The 22,628-nt window shown below is 35.2% G+C and overlaps 1 protein-coding gene across 7 annotated transcripts in view; it reads left to right on the top strand.

The window, feature by feature from the left end:
* RYR2 (ryanodine receptor 2) overlaps positions 1 to 22,628 on the top strand; it is a 375,228-nt gene that overhangs the window by 189,319 nt on the left and 163,281 nt on the right. For all 7 annotated transcript variants that reach the window (XM_030499610.1, XM_030499611.1, XM_030499612.1 and 4 more), the window contains 8 exons: positions 338 to 433; positions 6,951 to 7,069; positions 7,503 to 7,636; positions 9,645 to 9,886; positions 13,343 to 13,535; positions 15,285 to 15,501; positions 16,794 to 16,898; positions 19,488 to 19,591. In XM_030499610.1, coding sequence (XP_030355470.1) covers positions 338 to 433; positions 6,951 to 7,069; positions 7,503 to 7,636; positions 9,645 to 9,886; positions 13,343 to 13,535; positions 15,285 to 15,501; positions 16,794 to 16,898; positions 19,488 to 19,591 — 1,210 coding nt within the window. The remainder of the gene's footprint in view (positions 1 to 337; positions 434 to 6,950; positions 7,070 to 7,502; positions 7,637 to 9,644; positions 9,887 to 13,342; positions 13,536 to 15,284; positions 15,502 to 16,793; positions 16,899 to 19,487; positions 19,592 to 22,628) is intronic.

Here is a 22,628-nt window from a genome sequence, read left to right on the forward strand (position 1 = left end):
ACAGTTTCTGTTTTACAGAAATGTATTTCTACAGTAGCAGCTGAATTTCATGGTGTCAGTACTGGCTACTTCATGTAGAGCATTTTGCAGGGGTTACTGAGATGATTCTAAAGCTAAAATAATTCAAATTCCTTAAAGGTCAATTGGATGCCAAGGGTATTTCTTATGCTTCAATCTAACTATCACTTGTGTTATTTAAATTTAAATCAAGAGCATCAATAATTGAAGATTTAGAATCTATCTTACCAGATCCTTCCTGGCAAGACAAGACAGGGATTCTTTTAATTTAAATGGACTTACAATTGTGGTGATTTATTTTTCTCTCTTTTTCCAATAGCGGCTCTGATTCGAGGGAATCGTAAAAACTGTGCTCAATTTTCTGGATCTCTTGATTGGTTGATCAGCAGATTAGAAAGACTGGAAGCCTCTTCTGGTATGCTTTTTAATATTTTCCTTATTCGACCAGTTTTCATTCTTTAAAATTGGTGAAGCAGTTGGATTATGATCTTTTGTGAATACTTGTTCAGTTTAAGTATCTTCCTTAATGAAGTGAGATTTATATTTGTAACACTTTTACATAATGATTTCAGTTGCAGTTCTACCTTATGTTCTGTCAGGTTTTCCTTTTCCTTGACCAATTGATTGCAATGTTATCTTTTAATTCAGTCAATCAAACCGTTTGGTGAAACAGCTGTACAGTTTCAGTTGTATTAAGTTGCTTTCTCTCTAAGTCTAGTACCTTCCCTTCCCTTCTCTTTGGAAGCCTGCATGTTTTTCAGGACTTGGGTCAAACTGAATTATAATAGTAACCATATGGAACTGATATAATTTGTCTGTTCTTGAAGGGCTGTAGTGGTAATGTAGGGAAGTTCATGTATTCTGCTTAAGTATGTGTGATAGATGGGTCTTCAGAAAATACCGGTATGTTTTCATGTAATAATGTTACATAGACATTCCCTTTTTAATCACCTCTCTCGTTCCTGAGGTCTGAATTTCTGTTGGAAGTTAAAAACAAGGAGCATGTCTGAAACACATTTTTCATTTGAGAATCTGGGAATTGTCTCAATTTAGACAGACACAAATTCTTTAAGCTAGCCTATTTATTTTCTTTGACATTACCTAATGTCTTATATTCCTCCTCAACCACTATGTTAACCCCCTTAGCGTCTGTGAGATGCAGTTAGACTCTGTATTGCTCAAAGTGAAGTTATGCTGAGCTGTACTGTACATCTCACTGCAATCGCAATCTGGATTCTGATTCCTTGAAAGCAATCTGTTCTCAGTAAACCTACTTTGCCAACCAAATGCATTATATTTTTAGATTTCCAATGAATTAAAAAAAATTAAAAAAAAAAAAATACTGCAGCTAAACTCAATCAGGAAGCCTCTTTGGACTATATTGGAAAATACACTTTTTGAGGAGAATAAGAAATAAGTAGTGTGACCACTGCAGATTAGGTGAATGTAAGTAATATCTTAAGAATTTATCTTGATGATACATGATTCCTGTTGGCATTGATAGCTTGCTACTGTGTAATTCTTAACTGTCTTCAATACTTACCATGCCACTATACTTTGATTTTGTAAACAGATGGTAGACAATTCTCATAGCATTAAGGAACCTCTGGTAAGCGTATCTCAGTTACTGAAATGATACTAGGACTATGTTTCCACAATTAATAGTGTTGATTTCATAGGTGATTCTTAAGTCTCTTGCCCCATTCTACTGATATAAATACAAAGTTTTTCTTCTTTTCCCACATGAAGATTTAATTACCGTTCTTTTCACCATGAAAATATGTTTTATATCACCATGCCAAAATCATGTTTTCTGGGCATCTGAACAGTAGACAGTAATCAAACTTGGACCCAGAAGCTAAGAAAGTAGATTAAAATAGAGTTATTAGATCTGTACTCTTAAGGCTGATTTTCTGCTCTCTTCAAGCATGCTTTCCATGTTGGTCTTTACGTAAAGATGAGAAACCAAAATAATACTGTTGGTAAGAAATGTCACTGCAGCCTGATATCTCTCAGCAATCTTTCACAGCAATTGCTGTATTTTAAATTGTCTGGCTTTTTAATCTCTTGGCAGTTCATGTGTTCTTTGCTTTGTCATTATTGTTAATACATATAATTTTCTCTCCCTCCCATCTTCTGTTCTCTGCTCTTATCCAGATGGAGCTGTTTCAGAGTTAGAGATTAAGAAATATTTTCCAGTTGCAGTTGTGACTGTTTTGCATTACATATAATTTGCATTACATATAATTTGTTACTGTTCTGTTGGAAGATGGCATCTTCAGAGTCTTTCAGGCCTTATTTTCTGTAATTATGCTACACTTCAGTTCAAAAGGCAGGAAGGCTGGTAATCAGACTAATGAGCAGGATAGTTACAACAGTGAGAACAATGTAACACACCTTTCTGTTTACATATTTGTACTTTATTCCCATCATCTTGTTATTTTACTGTTGTGTGTTGTTTCGTGAGCTGGAAGGAACATAATAATCTTCTTTTCAATAATAATTTTTCATTGATGACAGAGTTGTCCTCAGGAATTAAAATTTCCTTTCTCATCCTGTTCTTCCCACTCCTGAATCATACTTCGCCATAGATAGATGTATCTTTGGATTCATTGAGATGTTAAGGGAGGAATGACAGGAAGGGAATATGTCCCCATTGTAAAAGTTCTTTGGTTTGTGTTAGGCTAGTAGATGTCTGAAAAGAAAAGTCACATGCTTAACACAGTTGTTCTCCTCAGCTTTTTACTGTGGCATTAATACATGAGTAATACCCTGCTATTACCGAGTATCCCAGATAAAAATTGGAGTTGTCTCCGACGCCATATACCATTTGGCACATGTTATCAAGTATCTTACCTCAGTTGTCATCCAAGGATCAGCAGCAGCCATGAGAACAGGTGTGTCCTATAGTAAACAGAGCAAATAAGGTGTTTGTGTTCCCTTCAGCTTTGCAGTAGATATTCATGTGCATTTTGTTTGTTTGCCATAAATCTGTTCCTGAGATGAACTGACCAACAGCATGGAAAAATACTGTCAAATGTCAGTTCCTCCCTCTCAGAGCCAGGGGTGAACTGCCATGGTGTTTGCTCACTGATTAGTACGATCTGCAGTGGTGATTGCAGATGCAAAGTGCAGTCATATGTTGATGCTTCTCCTGGAAGTTTTTTCCTTTGTTAACTCTTGGGGAAGCAGAGAGTTTAGAAGTCAGTTATTCTTCTCTTGCAGTGGAGGCTGGTATAGAGACTTTGAAGTGTTTGCCTGTGTAAGCCCCTCCGGTCAGTAATGTTTCATAGGTATTTTTTCAGATTTCTTTTTCATAGTTTTGCTGCAGAACTATGGCTATAAGGTGGAGTACCTCTTTATGCTCTGAATCATTGAGCTGCTCAAGATATGAGGCAAGAGGAACATATGAGGCTGAATCTGTACCATTACTTTAGTTTTCATCTGGTGATACAGACAGCTGCTCATAGCACTGGTGTCTAGTTGGAGATTTACTAATCATAGAATCATAGAATAGTTAGGGTTGGAAAGGACCTTAAGATCATCTGGTTCCAACCCCCCTGCCATGGGCAGGGACACCTCTCATTGAACCATGTCGCCGAAGGCTCTGTCCAACCTGGCCTTGAACACCGCCAGGGATGGAGCATCCGCAACTTCCTTGGGCAACCCATTCCAGTGCCTCACCACCCTCACTGTAAAGAACTTCTTCCTTATATCCAATCTAAACTTCCCCTGTTTAAGTTTGAAGCCATTACCCCTTGTCCTACCACTACAGTCCTAGTGAAGAGTCCTGTCACTGTAGCTAGTGTGTCAGGTGTAGAGATCCTAAAATGTCATAACTGAACATTCATATCGGTTTACAGCTCTTCAGATGATCATCTTGCTTTCATGAACATTTGAGTAACAAACAATTTAAACTGAAACAAGCATTTAAAAATTGGCAAAATTACAGGCTAGAGCTTCTCTTCACTGCAGTCCCCCTCTGGTATGAGAGCATTCATCTAAGCAGAATTTTTTCACAGTTATGCAGTTGCAGTTGGATTTGACTACAACCTTCTTAATCTCAATTTATTTCCCTAGTTGTTCATGGTGAAATTCTTTCCTAAGAGGCCTAATTTTACATCTGAAACATTCAGGGCTAGGTTTTTCAGAACTAATGCAAAACTTTGCATTCAACTTTTGAAGGTTTAAGATTAAATCTGTTATGAAAGCTCTAAAAGTGTTGTGTTACATGGTTTCTGTTATGTGTGTATTTAAAAAAATTAATCTCAAAGTAAAAATAAGGCTTGAAAATGAAAGGCTAAATGTTCATGATGTTATAGCAAGGTATGAGATGAATTCTGTAATCTGCCAAGTAGTCTGGCATTGCAGTTGTACTGCTTAATGAACCTCATCACATACTGCGAAAATTCTGAAGGTACTAATATCTGCAGTGCTTGCTTGTTCTGAGTTTTCTTCAAGGAACTAGGCCACTGGAACTCCTTCCCTATATGTTCTGGTAACGTAACTGCCACGTTGCCTCCAAAACTGATTTTGTACTTATGACTTTTTCAGGTTTTGAGGGAGTCAGTTATACAAGATGCTAATTATGCTGTGCTTTAGTTATCTTGAGAGGCACAGTAGGTTCAGCTTTTAGTATGTAAATGTGCTTTTGTGATTTTATGTGGGGTGCTTGCTTGCCAGATCTTAAGATTTGTATGACTTTATTGGGGTGAGGATAGTCACTGTTTTAACTTACAGTGGTAGGTCTACAATAGGGAGAAATACTGATTATATTATACCTTTTAAATAAGAATACCTGGCTGCATGTATTCACCTAAAATAATGAAATAATTTTGTAGCATAGAGTGTTTGTGAGGAAGAAACACCATGCTCTGTTAGTCACACCAAAATTAAGTTTACCATCAACATTGAAGTTGTCAGTTACATCTCCTTCGGGTGTTTTCTGGAATGTATTGCAATAAAAATTTAATGCCATAAATTTATCAATAAAATTCCTATTTTAACTTTTTTCTTATCCTTGAATTAAAAATGTTATGAAAACAGAATACAGGCATTAAATACGTAAAGCACTTGTGACTTGATAGTAAAAGTTAGATTAGAAATTGATTCAGTTCCTGATCTTCACTGAAGCAAAATAAAGAAAATTAAGATTTGTATAAATGTGCCTGAGAGTAGAGCAGGTTAGAAGTGAGATATCACAGAAGCTGAGTGAATAATGTAATGCAAATGCTTCAGCTGCCTTCAGTGCATGGATAAAGATTAGACTGGTCTTTCACTCTGAAATATATTCCAGATGGGATTAACTAGTCCTACTAAAATTGTCAAGGCTTTAGAAGTAAGGTAATAAAAAGATAGAATGAGGCAAGTTAGTAATCTAATGTGAAAATTTTTGGAACCAGGTCATATCAATTTTGAGTTTCTGTTTTGGGGTTTTTTTTGGTGGTGGGTTTTTTTTTTGTTTGTTAGTTTTTTGTTTGTTTTTTTTTTTTTTCTCTAAAATGCTTGCTCAATTAACTTTTTAATTTTTGGTTTGTGAGAGTCTTTATGATCAGTTATTAATGATGTGCCAGACTATATGGTATTATTGCTCAGGAATTTTTAAAAAAAACCACAATGCGTGTGTGTAAAAATTCCCCTGATAAATCAAAATACGTATTCTTTTTCCTTAAATTTGCATTTCTAACTTTTTTTTATTGTTACAATTTGAAAAACTTTTCTGTTGTTTACAAATTCAGAAAACCTCAGGTAGATACTGAGGACGGTTGTGTGGATGAACCACAATCTTTAAATTTGTAAACTTTAGCTGTCATTTATTTATGATACACATTTTTTCAGTGGTTTATTCAAAGCCAGTGGAAATCTTATAGAAGAGCATAGAAGAGCACTTACTCTCCTCTATAAGCATTCAATCTGGAACGTTAAGGTGAGAGGGAGGCAGCTGATCAGCATAAAGACTGTTTCATATCTAATTTCTGTGTCATCACACTGTCTTGGCACTGAGACTCAAAACCTGTGTTCAGTTAGTAGCAGTTTGGAACTTTTTTCTTTAGCTGATCCTGGTCTTATGTTGTAGCTGCTGCTGATCTCTTATCAAAGAAAGATCAGAATACTCTTACTGAGACAGTGCTTTCATCTGATGACTTTTTTTCCCCATACCAAGGGGAGTTTACGGTGCTGCATTTTTGTTTTAGTAAAAGAGAGCATGGCAAAGAGCAGGTGACTCTTTTAAGGATAATGATTCTTGATGACAATGGCTGCTGCTTTATTGGAATTGGAATTGCATTTGATCGAGGGACTGCTGGAGATTTAGTGGTTCTTACTTCCTTGCACATATTAGTTTCATGCTAGTTTCTATCTGTTTGCTCTTAAGAACATCACTGTGGCTCTCAATGTAGCTGTTAAATACACAAAGAAAATGATTTACAGTGGGTCTGTAGATGGGAATTTGCCTCTGCTCTCTGATTCAGAGGTATGTGATCCCATTAGTTGTTCACATGGTTTTCTAAGCAAAAAAATGGAAAAATGTAAATACAGAGAGTATATTTTATGTTTATAATATGTATGCAGTGTGAAGTCTTCACCTTTTCAATGAAAACTAGTATTTTACTCATTTTGTTTGACTTTGTGAGTGTTATCATGTTAATATTTACATTAATGTTTTATTATGTTAATTATTATTCAATGTTAATTATTATTAAATTTCAAATCAATTTAGTTTTTTTTTTTTTTCTTCATCTCCTTTCAGATTTTTACTGCATTCACTTATTTTGGGAAATCTAGAAGTACATCAGTGCTGGTTTTGTTTTATCATATGCAATGTTTTGGGTTTTTTTCAACTATTCCATGTTGCTGAGCAATATATTAGGCAGTATTATGTGCGGTTATGATTTTATATGCACTTCAAATAATTTTTTATTTCCCAACCCCAGGAATTCTAGAGGTTTTACACTGTGTGTTGGTGGAAAGCCCAGAAGCTCTAAACATTATTAAAGAAGGACATATTAAATCAATCATTTGTCTTTTGGACAAACATGGAAGAAACCATAAGGTAGGCAAAGAGACAAGTATATTTTGGTGAACATTTGTGAACAAAGCAAGCAGGTTGTTCAGTGTAGAAGTTAGATTTAAAATACTTTAATTAAGTATTCATAATTAGGAATGAAACTTTTCCTAAAAGGCGTATGAGCAGTTTGAGGAAGCAAAGGGGAATATTATCTTCTTTTCAATGACAACATTGCTAAACACTAATTTAAACACTAATTCTCAAGGGAAGAAGAAAGAATATATCTTAATATTGTTTGAAGAATTTTAGAATTGTTGTAAAGTAAAACTACTATGTTGGATGAATTACATACATACTTGTCTTCCAGTAACAAGGTATATAGCATTATATTGCCTGAAGCAACTCGCAGTGATTATGAAAAAATATTATGAAAAAAAATTTAAGATTATTTTAATTTATTTATTGTTTTTTTTCTCAGGTTTTGGATGTTCTATGTTCCCTCTGTGTTTGTCATGGAGTAGCTGTGCGGTCTAATCAACATCTAATCTGTGATAATCTCCTGCCAGGAAGAGACCTGCTCTTACAGACGCGCCTTGTCAACCATGTGAGCAGGTAAAAAGACACCTCATGTACTTCTAGAAGGAAAGTGTATTGGTCTTATGTGATAAAACAAGTTATTTTATAAGCAATCAGTTCAGTGAAGTCTGCTTTTATACTGACTTGTATTTAACAGCCTGTATTAACCCTTCTTCTTCCTCCTGGATTCCCTACACCACAAGGCATTCTGTGCGCTGGGGCTAGCTTAGAGGTATGTTTTTCTTATTAGGCAGCTTGTATGTAGAAAGAAAATATTTATAGAATTTATAACCCAATCCAATGGAGAGATGTGAAAACTAGATACATTCAGCCTAGAAGTGTAAAAGATTTTTTGCAATATGGGTAACGAACTGTTGAAGAAATATGCCTAGCATAGATTTTGGATAGTTCTGTACTCTCTGGCTTTAATTACAGGTTGGGTGGCTTTCTTAGCACAAAGCTGACACAGTACTGATTGTTGGAGACGTATTTTTTTTGGACAAGGGTCTAGATTCAATAATATCCCCAAAATCAGATTAGAAAAGCATAGTTTTTGTTCTCTCTCCTCCCCCTCCGTGACCTTTAGATGTATAACTACATATGGCTGTTCAACTAGATATTGATAAGCACAGTAATAGTTTTGCCTTTTAAGTGAAGTACTTGTGAAGTACTTTAAAATCAGCAGCAGTAGCAATATCAAATTGACATTAAGGATTGGCACAACCACTATGAGTTACTGAATTATACAGGATGTGGAATAAAGAAGGAAGAGGTGAAGAGAATTTTGAAATAGATTAGACTTTACTTTTGTACATTTGTAAATGTTATTCTCTTGAATGGATCATCAGTGCTACAGAATGGAGTTTGCTATGCAAAATTAAAGCTGCAGTGTATATTACTACATTTTTATTGGTAACTGGTGAATAGCTCTTATTTTTGTGTGTAGGATTTAACATCTATTAAATGTTCAAACACATAAAATATTAATATAATATCTGAGTGAGGATACTGTTTCAGTTACTGAAACAAACACTTTTTTACTTTAGCTGTATAGACCATTTTTCACCAGAATAAATAAAGAAATATGTTGAGCCGCAGGTGCTGGGAACAAAAATCCAGGTTGATGCAAACACAGACCTGCTGTCAGTGAAGGAAGAGTTGGTATATGAACTGTTATAGGAGCTCAAGCCCTACAAATCAATGATGTGCCCCGACATTATACACCAAGGCTGTTAAGAGCTGGCTGTTATTTTGACGCCATGCTGTCTTCATAATCTGAGAAGTTGTGGTGATTCAGACATGTCCCAGAAGGCTGGAAGAAGGCAAATGTCACTTCATCTACAAGAAGGTCTCAAAGGAGGATCTAGGAAGTTACAGGCCCATCAGTCTTACTTCAGTCCCTGCGAAAGTTATGGAATGAATTATCCTGGGGGCTATCACAAGTCAAATGAAGCATGATGGGATAAGCCAACATGGATTCACATGGGGCAAATCATCCTTGACAAACCTGATCACCTGCCATGACAAAGTAGCTGTTCAGTTGATGCGGGTGGAGGGCTGGACACCATCTACCTGGAGTTCTTTGAGGTTTTTGATACAGTTTCCCATAGCCTCTTCCTAGAGAAACTGATGCATTGCAGCCTAGACAAGTGATATTTGTGGTGGGCGGGGAACTGGCTGACCACTGCACAAGTTGCTCCTGGGAGATTCCAACTGGAGAAGAGGTAAATTTTTCACAATGAGAACAATCAGCCATTAGAATAATTTCTCCAGGGAAGTGGTGTGCTCCCCAACACTGGACACTGTTAAGATTCACCTGGGCAGGGTGCTGGGCCATCTAGTCTAGATGACGCTTTGCCAAGACAGGTTGGACCAGATGATCCTTGGAGTCTCTTCCAACCTGGTATTCTATGAAATAAAATTACTTCTATTGTTTTAATCACACAAAACAGGCATGAAATTTGAGTTTAATGAGATGTCTGCAGTAGTTCATCATGTTTTCAAGGTAGGTTTTTAATAACTGCTTTTATTCTTTCCGTTTAAGCATGCGACCCAACATCTTCTTGGGGATTAGTGAAGGCTCTGCCCAATACAGAAAATGGTACTATGAACTTATGGTGGACCATCTAGAGCCCTTCGTGACTGCAGAATCGACTCATCTACGAGTGGGCTGGGCTTCAACAGAGGGCTACTCACCATATCCAGGGGGAGGAGCAGAATGGGGAGGAAATGGTGTTGGTGATGACTTGTATTCTTATGGCTTTGATGGTCTGCATCTGTGGTCAGGTATTCTGTTTTGGTTTTTGTTTGGTTTGGTTGTGATTTTTGGGGGGTGGGGTGTTGTTTATTTGTTTGTTTTGTTGGTCGTTTTCTGTTGTTGGTGGTTTGGTCTGGGATTGTTTCTTTTTTTAATGCTAGAACATTGTTTACGATTCTGGTGGATTTGTTTACAACATTAGCAAAGTGAATCAGATGTTTCGGTTGACACCAGCAATATGCAGAAATAGTAATGCAGATAGACTAATAATTTATTCAGTAAATATTCCCCATTTCAGCCCGGGAATGATTTTTATTTAAAACTTCAAAGGTGCAAACAGTGAAGTAAGACAATCAGTTGCCTGTATTTGTAATTTATGTGTGATAGTCCAAAACCAGCCTGAGAGTTAATTCACAGGAGACTTTTCTTTTTCTCTTTTTCCCCATGAAAAAAAAATTTTAATATGGATCTTTAGTGTAAGAGGTTAGAAATACTTTAGAGATGAAGAAGATTTTTAAGTATGCTTTTTGCCATACATTTTAAAAGCACATATTTTACGATAGTAATGCTTTGTTTACATACATTAAGACTGACTGTATTATAAAACTTGCAGAATCATGTTCCTAGCATACATATAGTGTGTTTGGTCAGATATTAATCTTTAAAATGTTGTTGATGCACCCTGGATCTATTCATTACTAGTAATTTCTGTATGCAAATTCTAGTGTTAAAGGAAGCTGAACTGAGTATTTAAATTATTTTTATTTACTGTTGGTTCTGTAAATATCTTATTCTCTCAGCAAAATCAGAAAAATAAGAAAGACATTTCAACTTTTGTGAAAAGATTCTTAGGTAGAATGGGTTGTCTTACACTTGGACATTCCTAAACTTCTTGAACAAAGTTTCTAGCATGGTTTCACCTTGTTGAGAAAAAAATTTTTTCCTTTGATTTTCAGAGATAATTGGGCAGTGGTGGACTGTAGAACTGACAGGAAACTGAGTTAGGCCCATTGGATTGGCAGTTCTTGCCACTATGAAGATATGAGCAAGTTTTCTAAATTTGCAAACGAGAGACAGCTGTGTGTATCATTCACGATCTTTGAAGTTTTGAGGCATTGTGGCTTGGTACTTGGAAACGAATAGTTTTACATTTCAAAAGAATTTTCCAATCAAAATAGCAATTGATTGTATTATTAAATAATAACATATCAACTGGAGTGGCATTTTAGGAAAGTACCTGCCAGTTTGCCTGTCATGTACAGTGCGAATTACTTTGGAACGATGATGTATAATTAATGGTGCCATTAAAGCTGTGTCATAACCGAGTTTGTCAAATAAAGTGTTATTACAGAAGAACTAGAAAATAATGAGCCAACTGAAATAAGTTTTGTAGTTAGTGTCCCTTTTAGGGAGGAAACAAAAGATTACTGAAAGTTCAGATTATTTTTCTACTACCAGCAACTTTTTAATCAGAAGGGCTTGCTTTTGCCCATGTTTTTTTAACCTTCTACTTCATAAACTCCAGCTCTAGTTAGAGGAAGTTAAACTGTAAGCAATGCAAATACAAAGGAATAAATGAACAAATGTTTGTGGTTTTCCGGTCTATAATCCAGCCCAGCCAAAAAATTCAGACCACCTCTGTATATGCAATTTTTGTATTAATTTCTGTTGTGAATGTGGCTGGTAGATCTGAAAAGTTTTCTGTCTTCACTGACATTCTAATGTAAGACATCATACCTCTCAAACTCGGAAGGACTTCAAGTATTTGAATGCTGAAAATCATAGCCTTGTTTTTCATCCACAATCCCCATGGTCAATCTCTGCAATGACATTTCAAAAATTAATCTTCTGAGCATGGAGCATTTACTGCATTAATGAATAGAAACAATGATTTCTACTCCAGAGTTTCTGTTTTGTAGAGAGACTTTACCAGAATACCATTTGTTTTCTTCAGTCCTTCAATTACTTCTCTAACATGGGGAAATGGAATTCATAGTTTTTTAAGCCTAAGGCCAGAAAAGGTACTTAGATAATTTGGTCTGCTGCATGTTCATCAAAGACCAGTACCTGTTTCTGTTAACAGTCAGCCTTGCATTGATCCCAATAATTGATCCCTATATTTGGTTAAATTTTAATGGGTAAACAGGCATTTAATCTCAAGTCGTATATGTCTTAAGGAGATGAAGTGTCCACTCTTTGTTGATAACTCTTTTAGATTTTAATTATCCCTGCTATTAAATGATTGTCCCTTTTGGTGATTTATTTGCTACTCTTCTTTCTCAGCAGTGCTTTATATGGATTTCTCAATTTGTGAGGAACCCCTAGGATTGCTCTGTCGTTCCACTGTCTTTGCTCATAGATCTGACAATTCTTACTTATTTCTTCTGTCTTGTAAGGGCGTAGGGAAGAAGCAAGGGCATCGGAAAACTTTTTTTCACCAGCTATACTGCTGACTGCCCTATCAAGAGGGGCAGATTGCACAAGAGCACCTGTCCCACAGTCTGCAGTTTATGTGGCAGTATCAGGAAATAGTTTTCTATACGTAGAGCGTTAGCAGTGATGGTTTTTAGTTTTCCTCAGGATGGGAGGTGGTGTGTGTACGAAAATTTATCTGCAGAAGAATTACTGAGGGGTTTTTTTTTTTCCCTTATTTTTGATGCTGTTAAAAACATGCCGTCTTCATATTCTTGGAAATACAGTGCTTTTAGTTAAGTCCTTCATGTTTACAGAAGTTGGACAGCATAGTTAAAGCTATAGTGCTCTGTTCTTAATATGTATTATGGTTTATCTCTTGTAGACATTATATATGTTATTTTTGGAAAACATGTCTAGAAATATTTTCATACAACTTTCATGCTTTTCCATAATTTTTTTTTTTTTTGCAGATGGCAGTAGATTTCAGAGAAATTTTCTATTTTTGTGTTCTATAGCTTATTTCTCTTTAGAAGCAGATGTGATTCTGTAAATGTAATTTGATGCAAGAGAGAATGGTCCTTTAGAAATCATACAAAACTTTTTAAGTAAAAAATACATGTGTTACTGACCATAAATGCCTCAAAATTGCTGTCTTTGTATATGCCAGAAAAATGCGGGGTTGCAGTTTGATTATGAAAATGAGTAGTGTCACCTTACACAAGTTTGCAAGGGTACTATGATGTGGCCCTTAATAACAGGAAGTATCTTTCTTCTCCTAAATAATTTCCAGCATGATACTTGTCATTATATTTAATAATGAAGCATTCTTTACTAAAGTATGCTAGGTTTCATATTAAATACTAACGACTGCTTTTCAATTTGCATTTCTAGTATTATAGGGAGTAAAATCTAGTTTTCTTGATTTTGATTGTTTATATGGATATCAGCAATTATTTTCATTTAAATGTGACTTAATTGTATTATTTATGATTAAAATAGCTTTGTAGATATGATTGTACATTTCTATTCACTATAATGCAGGGTTTTGCTAAATGTATTTCCTTCCACAGGTTGCGTAGCACGAACAGTAAATTCTCCCAACCAACATCTGTTAAGAACTGACGATGTTATTAGCTGTTGTTTGGACCTAAGTGCCCCCAGCATCTCCTTCCGGATAAATGGTCAGCCAGTTCAAGGAATGTTTGAGAATTTCAACATAGATGGCCTCTTCTTCCCAGTTGTCAGCTTCTCTGCAGGAATAAAGTTAGCATCCCATTTAGTTTTTGTATTTTTTTTTTTTCCCCTCCCAGTCTAATTATTTTTTTTTTTTTTTAATGTGTATGTGAATATACTGAATAATTCCCTGGCTGTCTGCTTTCATTTCCCTTTCTGACATCTGCTTCTTTGACACAGTTCCAGTTCTTGGATAGTGCGAGGTAAAAAGAAGTACTGAAGAGACAGTGCATCTGTTGTTTTTCAGCACTCCAGTGTACTCAGGTGGTTTCCAAATAGACCTTAGAAACAGCTTCTTTAGCATTTCTTAGCTAACACGTTGCTACACATTCACTCCAGGACAGCATTTTACCCATAAGGGAAGAAAAACAACAGCCTTTGATATTAAAAATATGTTGGCTCTAATTCACTTTTTACGAGGTAGTAACTATGAATTGAAGATGCATTATTGGCACTTACCTTAAGAAATGGTGGTGGTATACTTTCTTTACAGCAGGGTGAGTTAATGTGAATTCAGTCAATCTGTATTCTGGTTGCTCTACTAGTTTTCTATAAAATTTCAAGTCACACCTGAGTTGCCAGACTTCTGCTTCCAGGTATTGAAGAGTTTGAGACTATAATATTAAAAAGGATTCTGTGATGCTTTAGTGGGGGGATCAACTTCAGCAGGACTGGCAAAGGTAAAGGCTGATAGCTGATTTCATTTGGAGGCAGAGCAATGCTTTTTGAGGGATCAAAGACCATGATGGATACTACAGAAGTTAAGAGCTGTCACACAGATGGCATGGTAGCCTCTCACTGCAAGTACTTTAGACTTTGCCTTGGATAATACAGGAGATATAATGTGGAAAAATAAAGACATGCATGCTGCAAAAAGCAAAACTATAAACCTGCATATTTTATCTCTGTCATGAGAGAAACATCTGACACATATTATCTGTGTGCTCAGTGTGGTTTTTGAGAGTGTTCTGGTACAGCATTGACAAAAATCTTATAAGATACTCAGTAAAGAGAAGAGAGACAAAATAATTCTGTGTTAAGACTAGGTTTTTTGAGTGTTTTTTGGTTCCTTCTGGATGTCAATGTTCTGGAAAAATTTTTCAGTATAATGCCATTGCTGCTTCATGATCACCTTCATTGATTGAATTTTTCAGTAGCAAAACCCCATGACAAGTTCACCATTTTGTAATAATAAAAGACCCTAAGTTTTTGATATTTTTTGAACATTTGAATAAAAGACCGTAGGTTTCTACTAGCATGAAAAGTATAAATTTTAGTGAAGGAGATACAGGAGTATTGTCTCCTGAAGATCTCATGTTCTGTGAGGGAAAAGAAAGAACCATGGAGGCTCATTTCACAAATGAGAGAGAATGGAGAACTCCTCAAAAGAGAGAGGTCAGAGGTGGTTGATGGATTACTTTGGGTTATAACTTCTGCCTTCTGAGACTCAAAAGGCTGCATCTTACTTCCTAGGTGTGCTAAGTACACCGATTATTTTCTCTGTTTCCATGTCTTCTCTTTTGGTCTCATGAATTAGAATACTTTTATGGAAGTGGAAATTAACTAGAATGTTAATTTTCCACATGTTTCCCCATGTTTTTTGCATCTCCTACTTCATAAACTCCAGCTCTAGTTAGAGGGAGTTAAACTGTAAGCACTGCATAGAAGCTGCATCATTGAGTTTTTTTTAATAGCATTGAATAGATGTTAAGCTTATAAACTGATTAGGTTTGACTCAAGAGGTGTTTCAATTATCTAAAGTAACCCTGTTTTTTTCAGGGTACGTTTCTTGCTTGGAGGTCGCCATGGAGAGTTCAAGTTCCTTCCTCCACCTGGATATGCCCCTTGCTTTGAAGCTGTCCTACCGAAAGAGAAGCTGAAAGTGGAGCAAAGCCGAGAGTACAAGCAGGATCGTAGCTATACAAGAGATTTACTAGGTCCCACTATCTCTCTGTCGCAAGCAGCTTTCACTCCAGTTCCTGTAGATACTAGCCAGGTATGGAAACAGAGAGATTGCATTTTCATTTTTAAACGCTTACTATAAGCCTCTGCTATTTCACATTTGATTGAATTCGCAGCTTGTCTCAAACTTTTTTTTCTTGGGATTTGGTTGGTATGTTCCATTGCGAGAAGCTGATAAATGGTGCGTTAAGTCCTTATAGTGCTTACTAGATGTTTCATATTCAGTTCACAAACACTATAATAAAGACTGCTTTATCCTTAATATTAGAGTAGGAATATTAGAAAAAAGATTATTCGAACTTCTTGTTCTGTTACTAGATATTTTTATTACTGTTTAAGTACACTTTCTGAAGACTGCATTGTGATAAGACTTTTATACAAGCTTCAGCTCTAATTCTTTACTGGACGTGCAGGTTAATGAGAGTGGCAGTTGGCACTTGGCTCACTGTGGCAATAAATGGTAAATGGCATGCACTGAAGTTATAGGGTTTTTTTGGTTGTGGGTTTTTGGGGTTTTTTTTTTCCCCAAAAGCACTGGTTCTTTGATACCAAAGAGATCCAGCTCTGATCACAGAATAACAAGAGTTCATTTGACCAGAGTTTGAGATGATACAAATTTTTAAACACTATGTGCTCAGATTTTACCATATTTAGGAACTAATTCCTGAAAAAAACCCCACATAAAAAAAGAACAAACCTGGTAGTTTGTTACTAATATGAACTAAATACATCATTCTACATATGTCATGTAATTGTTGTTCTGTAACACCAACAATTAGGGTAGCATTATCATGATTCACAGCACTGTATATTTCAGGTCTCTGATTTTTGAGGTAAAGCAGACGATTTCAAATTTTGGATGCAGAGTGATATGCTGTCCTGATTTCACTTGTCACCCGTCATCATAATCTGATTTTTTTAAACTTTTTGTTTTTTGTGGGATTCACTTTTCAAATGTCTGTATTTGTCTGAAGTGTTTTACACAACATTACCTTGGTCATTGAGATTTTTAGCGTTTTTAAACTGGAAATATTATTGGTTTGAGTAGTTTCTAGCCAGCTGCCAGGAATATGTTCCATGCCATTTGGAGGTGCTAGAGTTAAAGCTGATTTTCCTTGCTGGTCAAAATTTGGAACTTGTAAGTGCATAGGTTAAAGTCTTTCTGTTGATCTAAGAATTCTCACTCACTTTAGTAATTTAATAAGAATTAAATGATAATTTAGGTTTAGTTGAGAGATCTGGTTTAGACAAAGTTTGTTATGAAAATTTGAGTGGAACTGTCAAGCAACTTAGTTGTAATGGCCTCTTTCTCTCTTCTCTCTCTAGATTGTTTTGCCTCCCCACCTGGAAAGGATTAGAGAAAAGTTAGCAGAGAACATCCATGAACTTTGGGTTATGAATAAGATTGAACTTGGCTGGCAGTATGGACCAGTATGTAACTTTCCACTAAATTTTCTGTTAATTACCTAATATTATTCAACACATTGGTTTTAATGTTATAATGGGACCACATTTTTTTCCATCCTTCTAAAATTAGTAAGGTTTTAGACCCTTTCCACCAGAAGCAGGTAGAAACCATCAGTGCTTGGGTATTTTTGAACCAAAACTCTGGTATTCAAGCTCTTTGGTGTTGAAATTTTCAGTGCCTCTAAGAAGGCACATGGTAGGTCTTTCACCTTCTGTTTGTTCTTGGGACAAGAAGTTTAGTATTCTGGTGGAGTAAACTAATGAAAGCAGTTATTCCTGGTTCTCTTCACATGTACTGGCTGACATAACTTTTTTCAGAAATCCCAAACTTATTTTTCAGAAAAAATAAGTATTGCTTATAGGAAATTCCATTCAATCTGCTTTTCTCCTTCAGTCTCTCCACTTCAGGCTCATGTCTGTATTAAGTGCTTCAAATAACTGTTTTCTTCTCTCTTTCCTACTTTCCATGGCATATGACAAAATAAAAGAATACCTAGCTTCTGGCTTTGATACAAAATACTGTCTATTTTGTTGATGAGATTTCTTTTTTAATCAATCATAAGAAAGTTGTGAAGCCTAGTTATTTCAATCCCAAATGATGTTGTTTATGAAGAACTATTGCTGTGAAGAGTATATGGAAACATACAGTAGATACTAGATGTAAAAACATGTATGCATGTATAGAAACATACATGCATTCTGGTTTTGTTATTAAAAAGAGTTTGGTCTTCCGAGGAGTTCAGATTGCAGATTTAACGTAACTGGGAATAGGTAATATATTTGGTGTAGCATAACAGCAGTACTTAAAAGGATTTAGTTAACAGACAAGATCCCTAGATTTTGTTGCTGTTGTTGTTGCTTTCCCCACCAAATCAGACACAAACCCACAAAAATTATTGTGTCAAAACATTTTAATTGTGTTATAATCATACCAGCTGCAAAGCAAACTGCGGGAACTTTTACTGTAGTAGTATTTACCATGAAGAATCTAATTGTACATTTGAACACTATTTTACTTTAAAAAATGCATAATAAGTATGAAGTTAAGCAGTGGTAAATGTAGTGGTTATATTCAGAATGAATCTTTTCAGTTACTTAGCTTTCTCTCTCTAGCTTCTGTTCTGTGGTTGGATGTGCTCACTTTGGGAATGCCTGAAGAACATTATTAGCCCTATCAAATGAAGATAAATTTTCCCTGGAGATTGTAAATAGTTTTTAATCCAAAACATAAGCAAATGTCTGCTGTTCAATTTGAGAATTGTGTGCTTTACTGTGAAATTTTATGCCAGCTTACATACTACTGACTTTCTTATCCTTTTTAAACATTACATCTGATTCTGTATATAAGCAACAGATCCAGCTGTTGAGAAGAGATTATACACACTTCAATGGTACCCCTTCATTGAGAATTCTTGCCTTGGTCTTTTTTCAGCTAAAATAATTTAAAGCCATCTTATATTTACCAAATGAGTAAAGATTCATTTAGAAAAAGTGTAACAGTTAGGCTTCTTAACTTCAATCTTCAACTGTTACTATTGTATTTTCCAGCAGAATTATCTGATTGATTAAAAGTTGTCAATAATGTTATTTTTCAGTAAATTTCAGCTTTAAAGATTCATATAAATGGTGAGCTTATGGTCCATGGAAGATGGACACAAAAGTGCTGTAATACAGGGTAAAAATGTGGTCTTAGCTGAGCAAATGTTAACAATTTCATTGTGATCTTTTAGCTAATATTTGCAAACTAAGGTTTTTTATCACACCTTCTAGCAAGACATAATTTTTGTAGATTTTGTTGACTGACATCTAGCATGGTAAAGATGTAAAGCTGAGAGCAGTAGAATGCTGTTATCCCAGCCTTTCAGGTTGCATTTCCTAGTTACAGCCAGTATTAGACTAAAACTGTATAGAAGTAGTGCAGGATAAAAATGTTTTTGATCAAATTTTTAAATTTATTAAATGTAGGATTTTGTAAATTATAGTCTTCATGACTCTGCTGTACAGTAGAATTAATGTTTCAATCTTTGTGACTGCTGAACAGTTTCATTCTGCTTGTATACTACTGGGCATAACTAAGAAACAAACATTTTCTTGAATTAAGAGACAGGGTGGATTTATCTTCTATATCGTTACTTTTGTTGGGTAAAGACTTCAGTACTACTCATACCAATATATTTATTCAAACTGGATGAATAATTTTTCAAACATGGTGCTGAAGATGAGCTGTTATTTTATGACTGCATGTCAAAACATAACATAGATTGCACTATTCTTGAACTTTTCATATTTGTTGTGAACATCAGTATAATGAAATGTACTAATTAGCATTTATTCCACTTGAGATCTGCAAATCTGAAGTTTATTTGCAAATGCCAATTCTGCCTTTCTTGAACAGGATGATCATGCTCTGAGAATACAGAATACTTTGTGGTTTGAAGTGTTGTTCAGTTTGAGTAATTCTGACGGCTTTAGGTACTTCATGTTTTGGACTGTTTTTTAAATGTTTTCTAGTTTTTAAGACACATTAAACTTACTTCTTTACTGTCTTTTCAGGTTAGAGATGACAACAAAAGACAACACCCATGCTTAGTGGAGTTCTCAAAATTGCCAGAGCAGGAAAGAAATTATAACTTGCAAATGTCACTTGAAACACTGAAGTAAGTTTCTAGAACTTTTGAAGCTTATACAGAGAGTTTCCTAAGGAGTTGCAGTTTCCAGAATTATAGTTTGACATGTGAATTACAATTTGACATGTAGGTGAGAGTAATAATGCAAAAATGAGGAGTGAGGTACGTTAATGTATGATGTATTTGGCATTGAAAATGGCTTTGATGTTCTTTTTAATATCTATGGAATTTTAGAATTATTGTGGTAATGCTGATTATGAAATGGCAACTCACTCAGAAAGTTTTCATCTAGTTTGGAGAAAAGAAATAGATCCCAGCTTTGGAAAAAAAAAAAAAAATCTTCTTATTTGGTTAAATTTAAGTTAGTTTAATTGCTTTTAATTTTCTTCATTAATAAAGCACCCTTTTACAATCAAAAGATGGGTTGGTTTTTTTTTTTTTTTAATGTAATTAATGACGAGCTTTGCTTCAGGGCCCCTTGCTGCTACTTCTGCGTTATTTCCTGTTAAAATACAGTTGCTTTTTTCCTGTTCCGAGCATTAACCATGGATGACTGTCTGTATGCGATATTACTTTTCTGGGAATATTCGTACTATGTTATTAAGAAAAAAAAATACCATGTAAACTGCGATATAGTGTTTTCATTCGTAATATAAAGATTTTATTTCCTCGTAGTAGAAAATTATGTAGCACACTCCTCCTAGAATTTCTTGTAGTGTCCTCTGGTCAGTTTCTCTGTGCTATTTACATTCCCATAGAAAACATATTTATGACCCTAAATGTTGAACAGTTTCTGGAGAGATATTTTGGCATTATATAGAGATAAAGCATTCAGAGATAAATAGAACTCATTTGGAGGCAAGAAAGTAAATTTATATTTGTCTTCAGCTAGATATTGGCATTTCAAGGAAAGCTTTTGAGACCCCTGTCAGCACAACAATGTGCTAAGAATACAGAATTACTTCTTCCTTTTCATTTTATGAAGACACAGAAGGTGTCATTAACTTTCTCCACTTTTGGATCTTTTGCTAGAATAATCTATCTAACTTGGCTAAGGCATCATAAAAATCATGCTCTCAGAATTAAATGCACACTCCTAACGTTTCACTAAATATTTAAAAAAAAATTAGTAGACCTTGTACAATTACTGGTTCAGGACCCAATGCTTTTCTGATCTAACCCAGACAAAACATTGGGTTGGATTTGTAAACATCTAAATTATTGATTACTTGTATTTTAGTAATTCTATTACTTACTTTAGAGAGCGCCTTTTTTCGTTAAATGGATAGAATCTAAAACATAAAGCATTCGATCTTTCTATGGGTTTCAAAAATTGTATGCTTACTGAGCTCAGTCTTGTTACGTTCTTGCATTAGTCCTTGTTTTCTGAAGTATGCAGTTCCAATCTTGCAATATCATATTGTATTTATCACATAAACATCTATTGTTCAGGGGCTAGAATATAAGTGTCCCAATCAGTTCATTTCTGAAAGCTTGCAAAGTTGGAAAAATTAGTACAGTGATCCATTCTGTGATGAATTGAATTGTAAGTTGCTTTGACTATTTCTTTACCAGATGTTTCTAGTCTACTAGCAGTCAAACTCGATGGGGGAGAATGGGGAAGAGAGAAAGAAAATGTTTTTACAACTTCCTTTAGTCAGCTATATGCTATATTCTTTACAATTTGCATCAAACTGTGTATTTGCATACTTGAAGTAGTTGCAAGACACCAAGAGTAACTTGTATGGTAATTGTGGGGTTTTTTGCTGGTTTGTTGCGAGTTTTGCTGCCAGCTCTACTAGATGAGTGGCAGAAAACAAGAACGTTCTGAGTCATATCATTGGACACAGCATTTCTTTTCAATATATTATCTCTGTATATTTTACAGTATGATTGGATACTTTTATGAGCTATAAAAATTATATACTATATGAAATGTCAAAATTCAGGAATCAGTTACCTCTGAAAATGTCATGGGATTAAAATATGCTTGCTCATACTGTTTCTGCACGTTCTTACATATATTTTGTAGTTTGATCTTGGGGTTTTTTTTGATGCTTACTGTTGTGACTGACTTTCCTGTTTCTACCTATTTACTAAGTTGTGTGTGATAATTGCAAGTATCAACATTATGCCAAGGAGTGCATTGAGACACTTCTAGTTTACTTGTTTATGTTTGAAATGCCTTAGGGGTCTTTGAGGTTCTACCAGTATGGTATGCCTTCTTATCCTCCTGTGGCTTTCTGATGTGAATTTGCCATGTCTGGGTGGAGATAATGTAGGGTTCAAATTCCTGTTTTACATTACAAGAAAATTAGAGTTACGAGGTGTTAGCTCCTCTGTACTGCTTTCCACTGTGAGATACATTCTCTTATGCTGGTGATTAGCCTAGGAATCATGTACAGTTTATGCCAATTGAAATTTAGCTGCATGTAGTATTCTTCGCAGATAATATAGAGGTGGCCACTGCATGTTGATTTCCTCATATCTGATTTTACTGCCTAATTTTAAATCACAGCTTGGAGGCTATAACTCTAGGGTTTACTTCATGTAGCTAGCACTAAAAATATGCTGTAAGAAACTTCTGATACATACGATTCATCTGCCAAGAGAAATACTGCTAGAGCAATGTTTATGTTCTTTTTTCCCTCAGTCAGTTCAAAAGCAGTAAATATAGTTAAAGCAAGACTTGAAAATACTGTTTTAACTAGTGACAAGAACAAATAAAACCCTTGTTTTCCAGCTTTCTTCCTCATTGGGAAAATTGGGAATGAAGTCCAACATTTATACTTGTGATTTGTTCTGCATAATCAGTTTCAATCAAAGATATTGATGTCACTCTCAGATTTTGAATACCTTCTGAGTGGACTCCAGAGTGGTCTCTGACTTTTGTCTAGCATCTTCATTTCGATGACAATAATTTAGTAATGCACCTAGGGTAAAGAAGCTAAGACCTGATAACTCAATATTGAACATAAATGCAGGAACAAATAATTGATGAGTTACAGATAAAATCCTGGAGACAAATGAGACTGAAGATTCATACTGCTGGGTAGTGTGAGTGTGA

The sequence above is a fragment of the Strigops habroptila genome, chromosome 10, assembly GCF_004027225.2.
Source record: "Strigops habroptila isolate Jane chromosome 10, bStrHab1.2.pri, whole genome shotgun sequence".
Classification (NCBI taxonomy): domain Eukaryota; kingdom Metazoa; phylum Chordata; class Aves; order Psittaciformes; family Psittacidae; genus Strigops; species Strigops habroptila.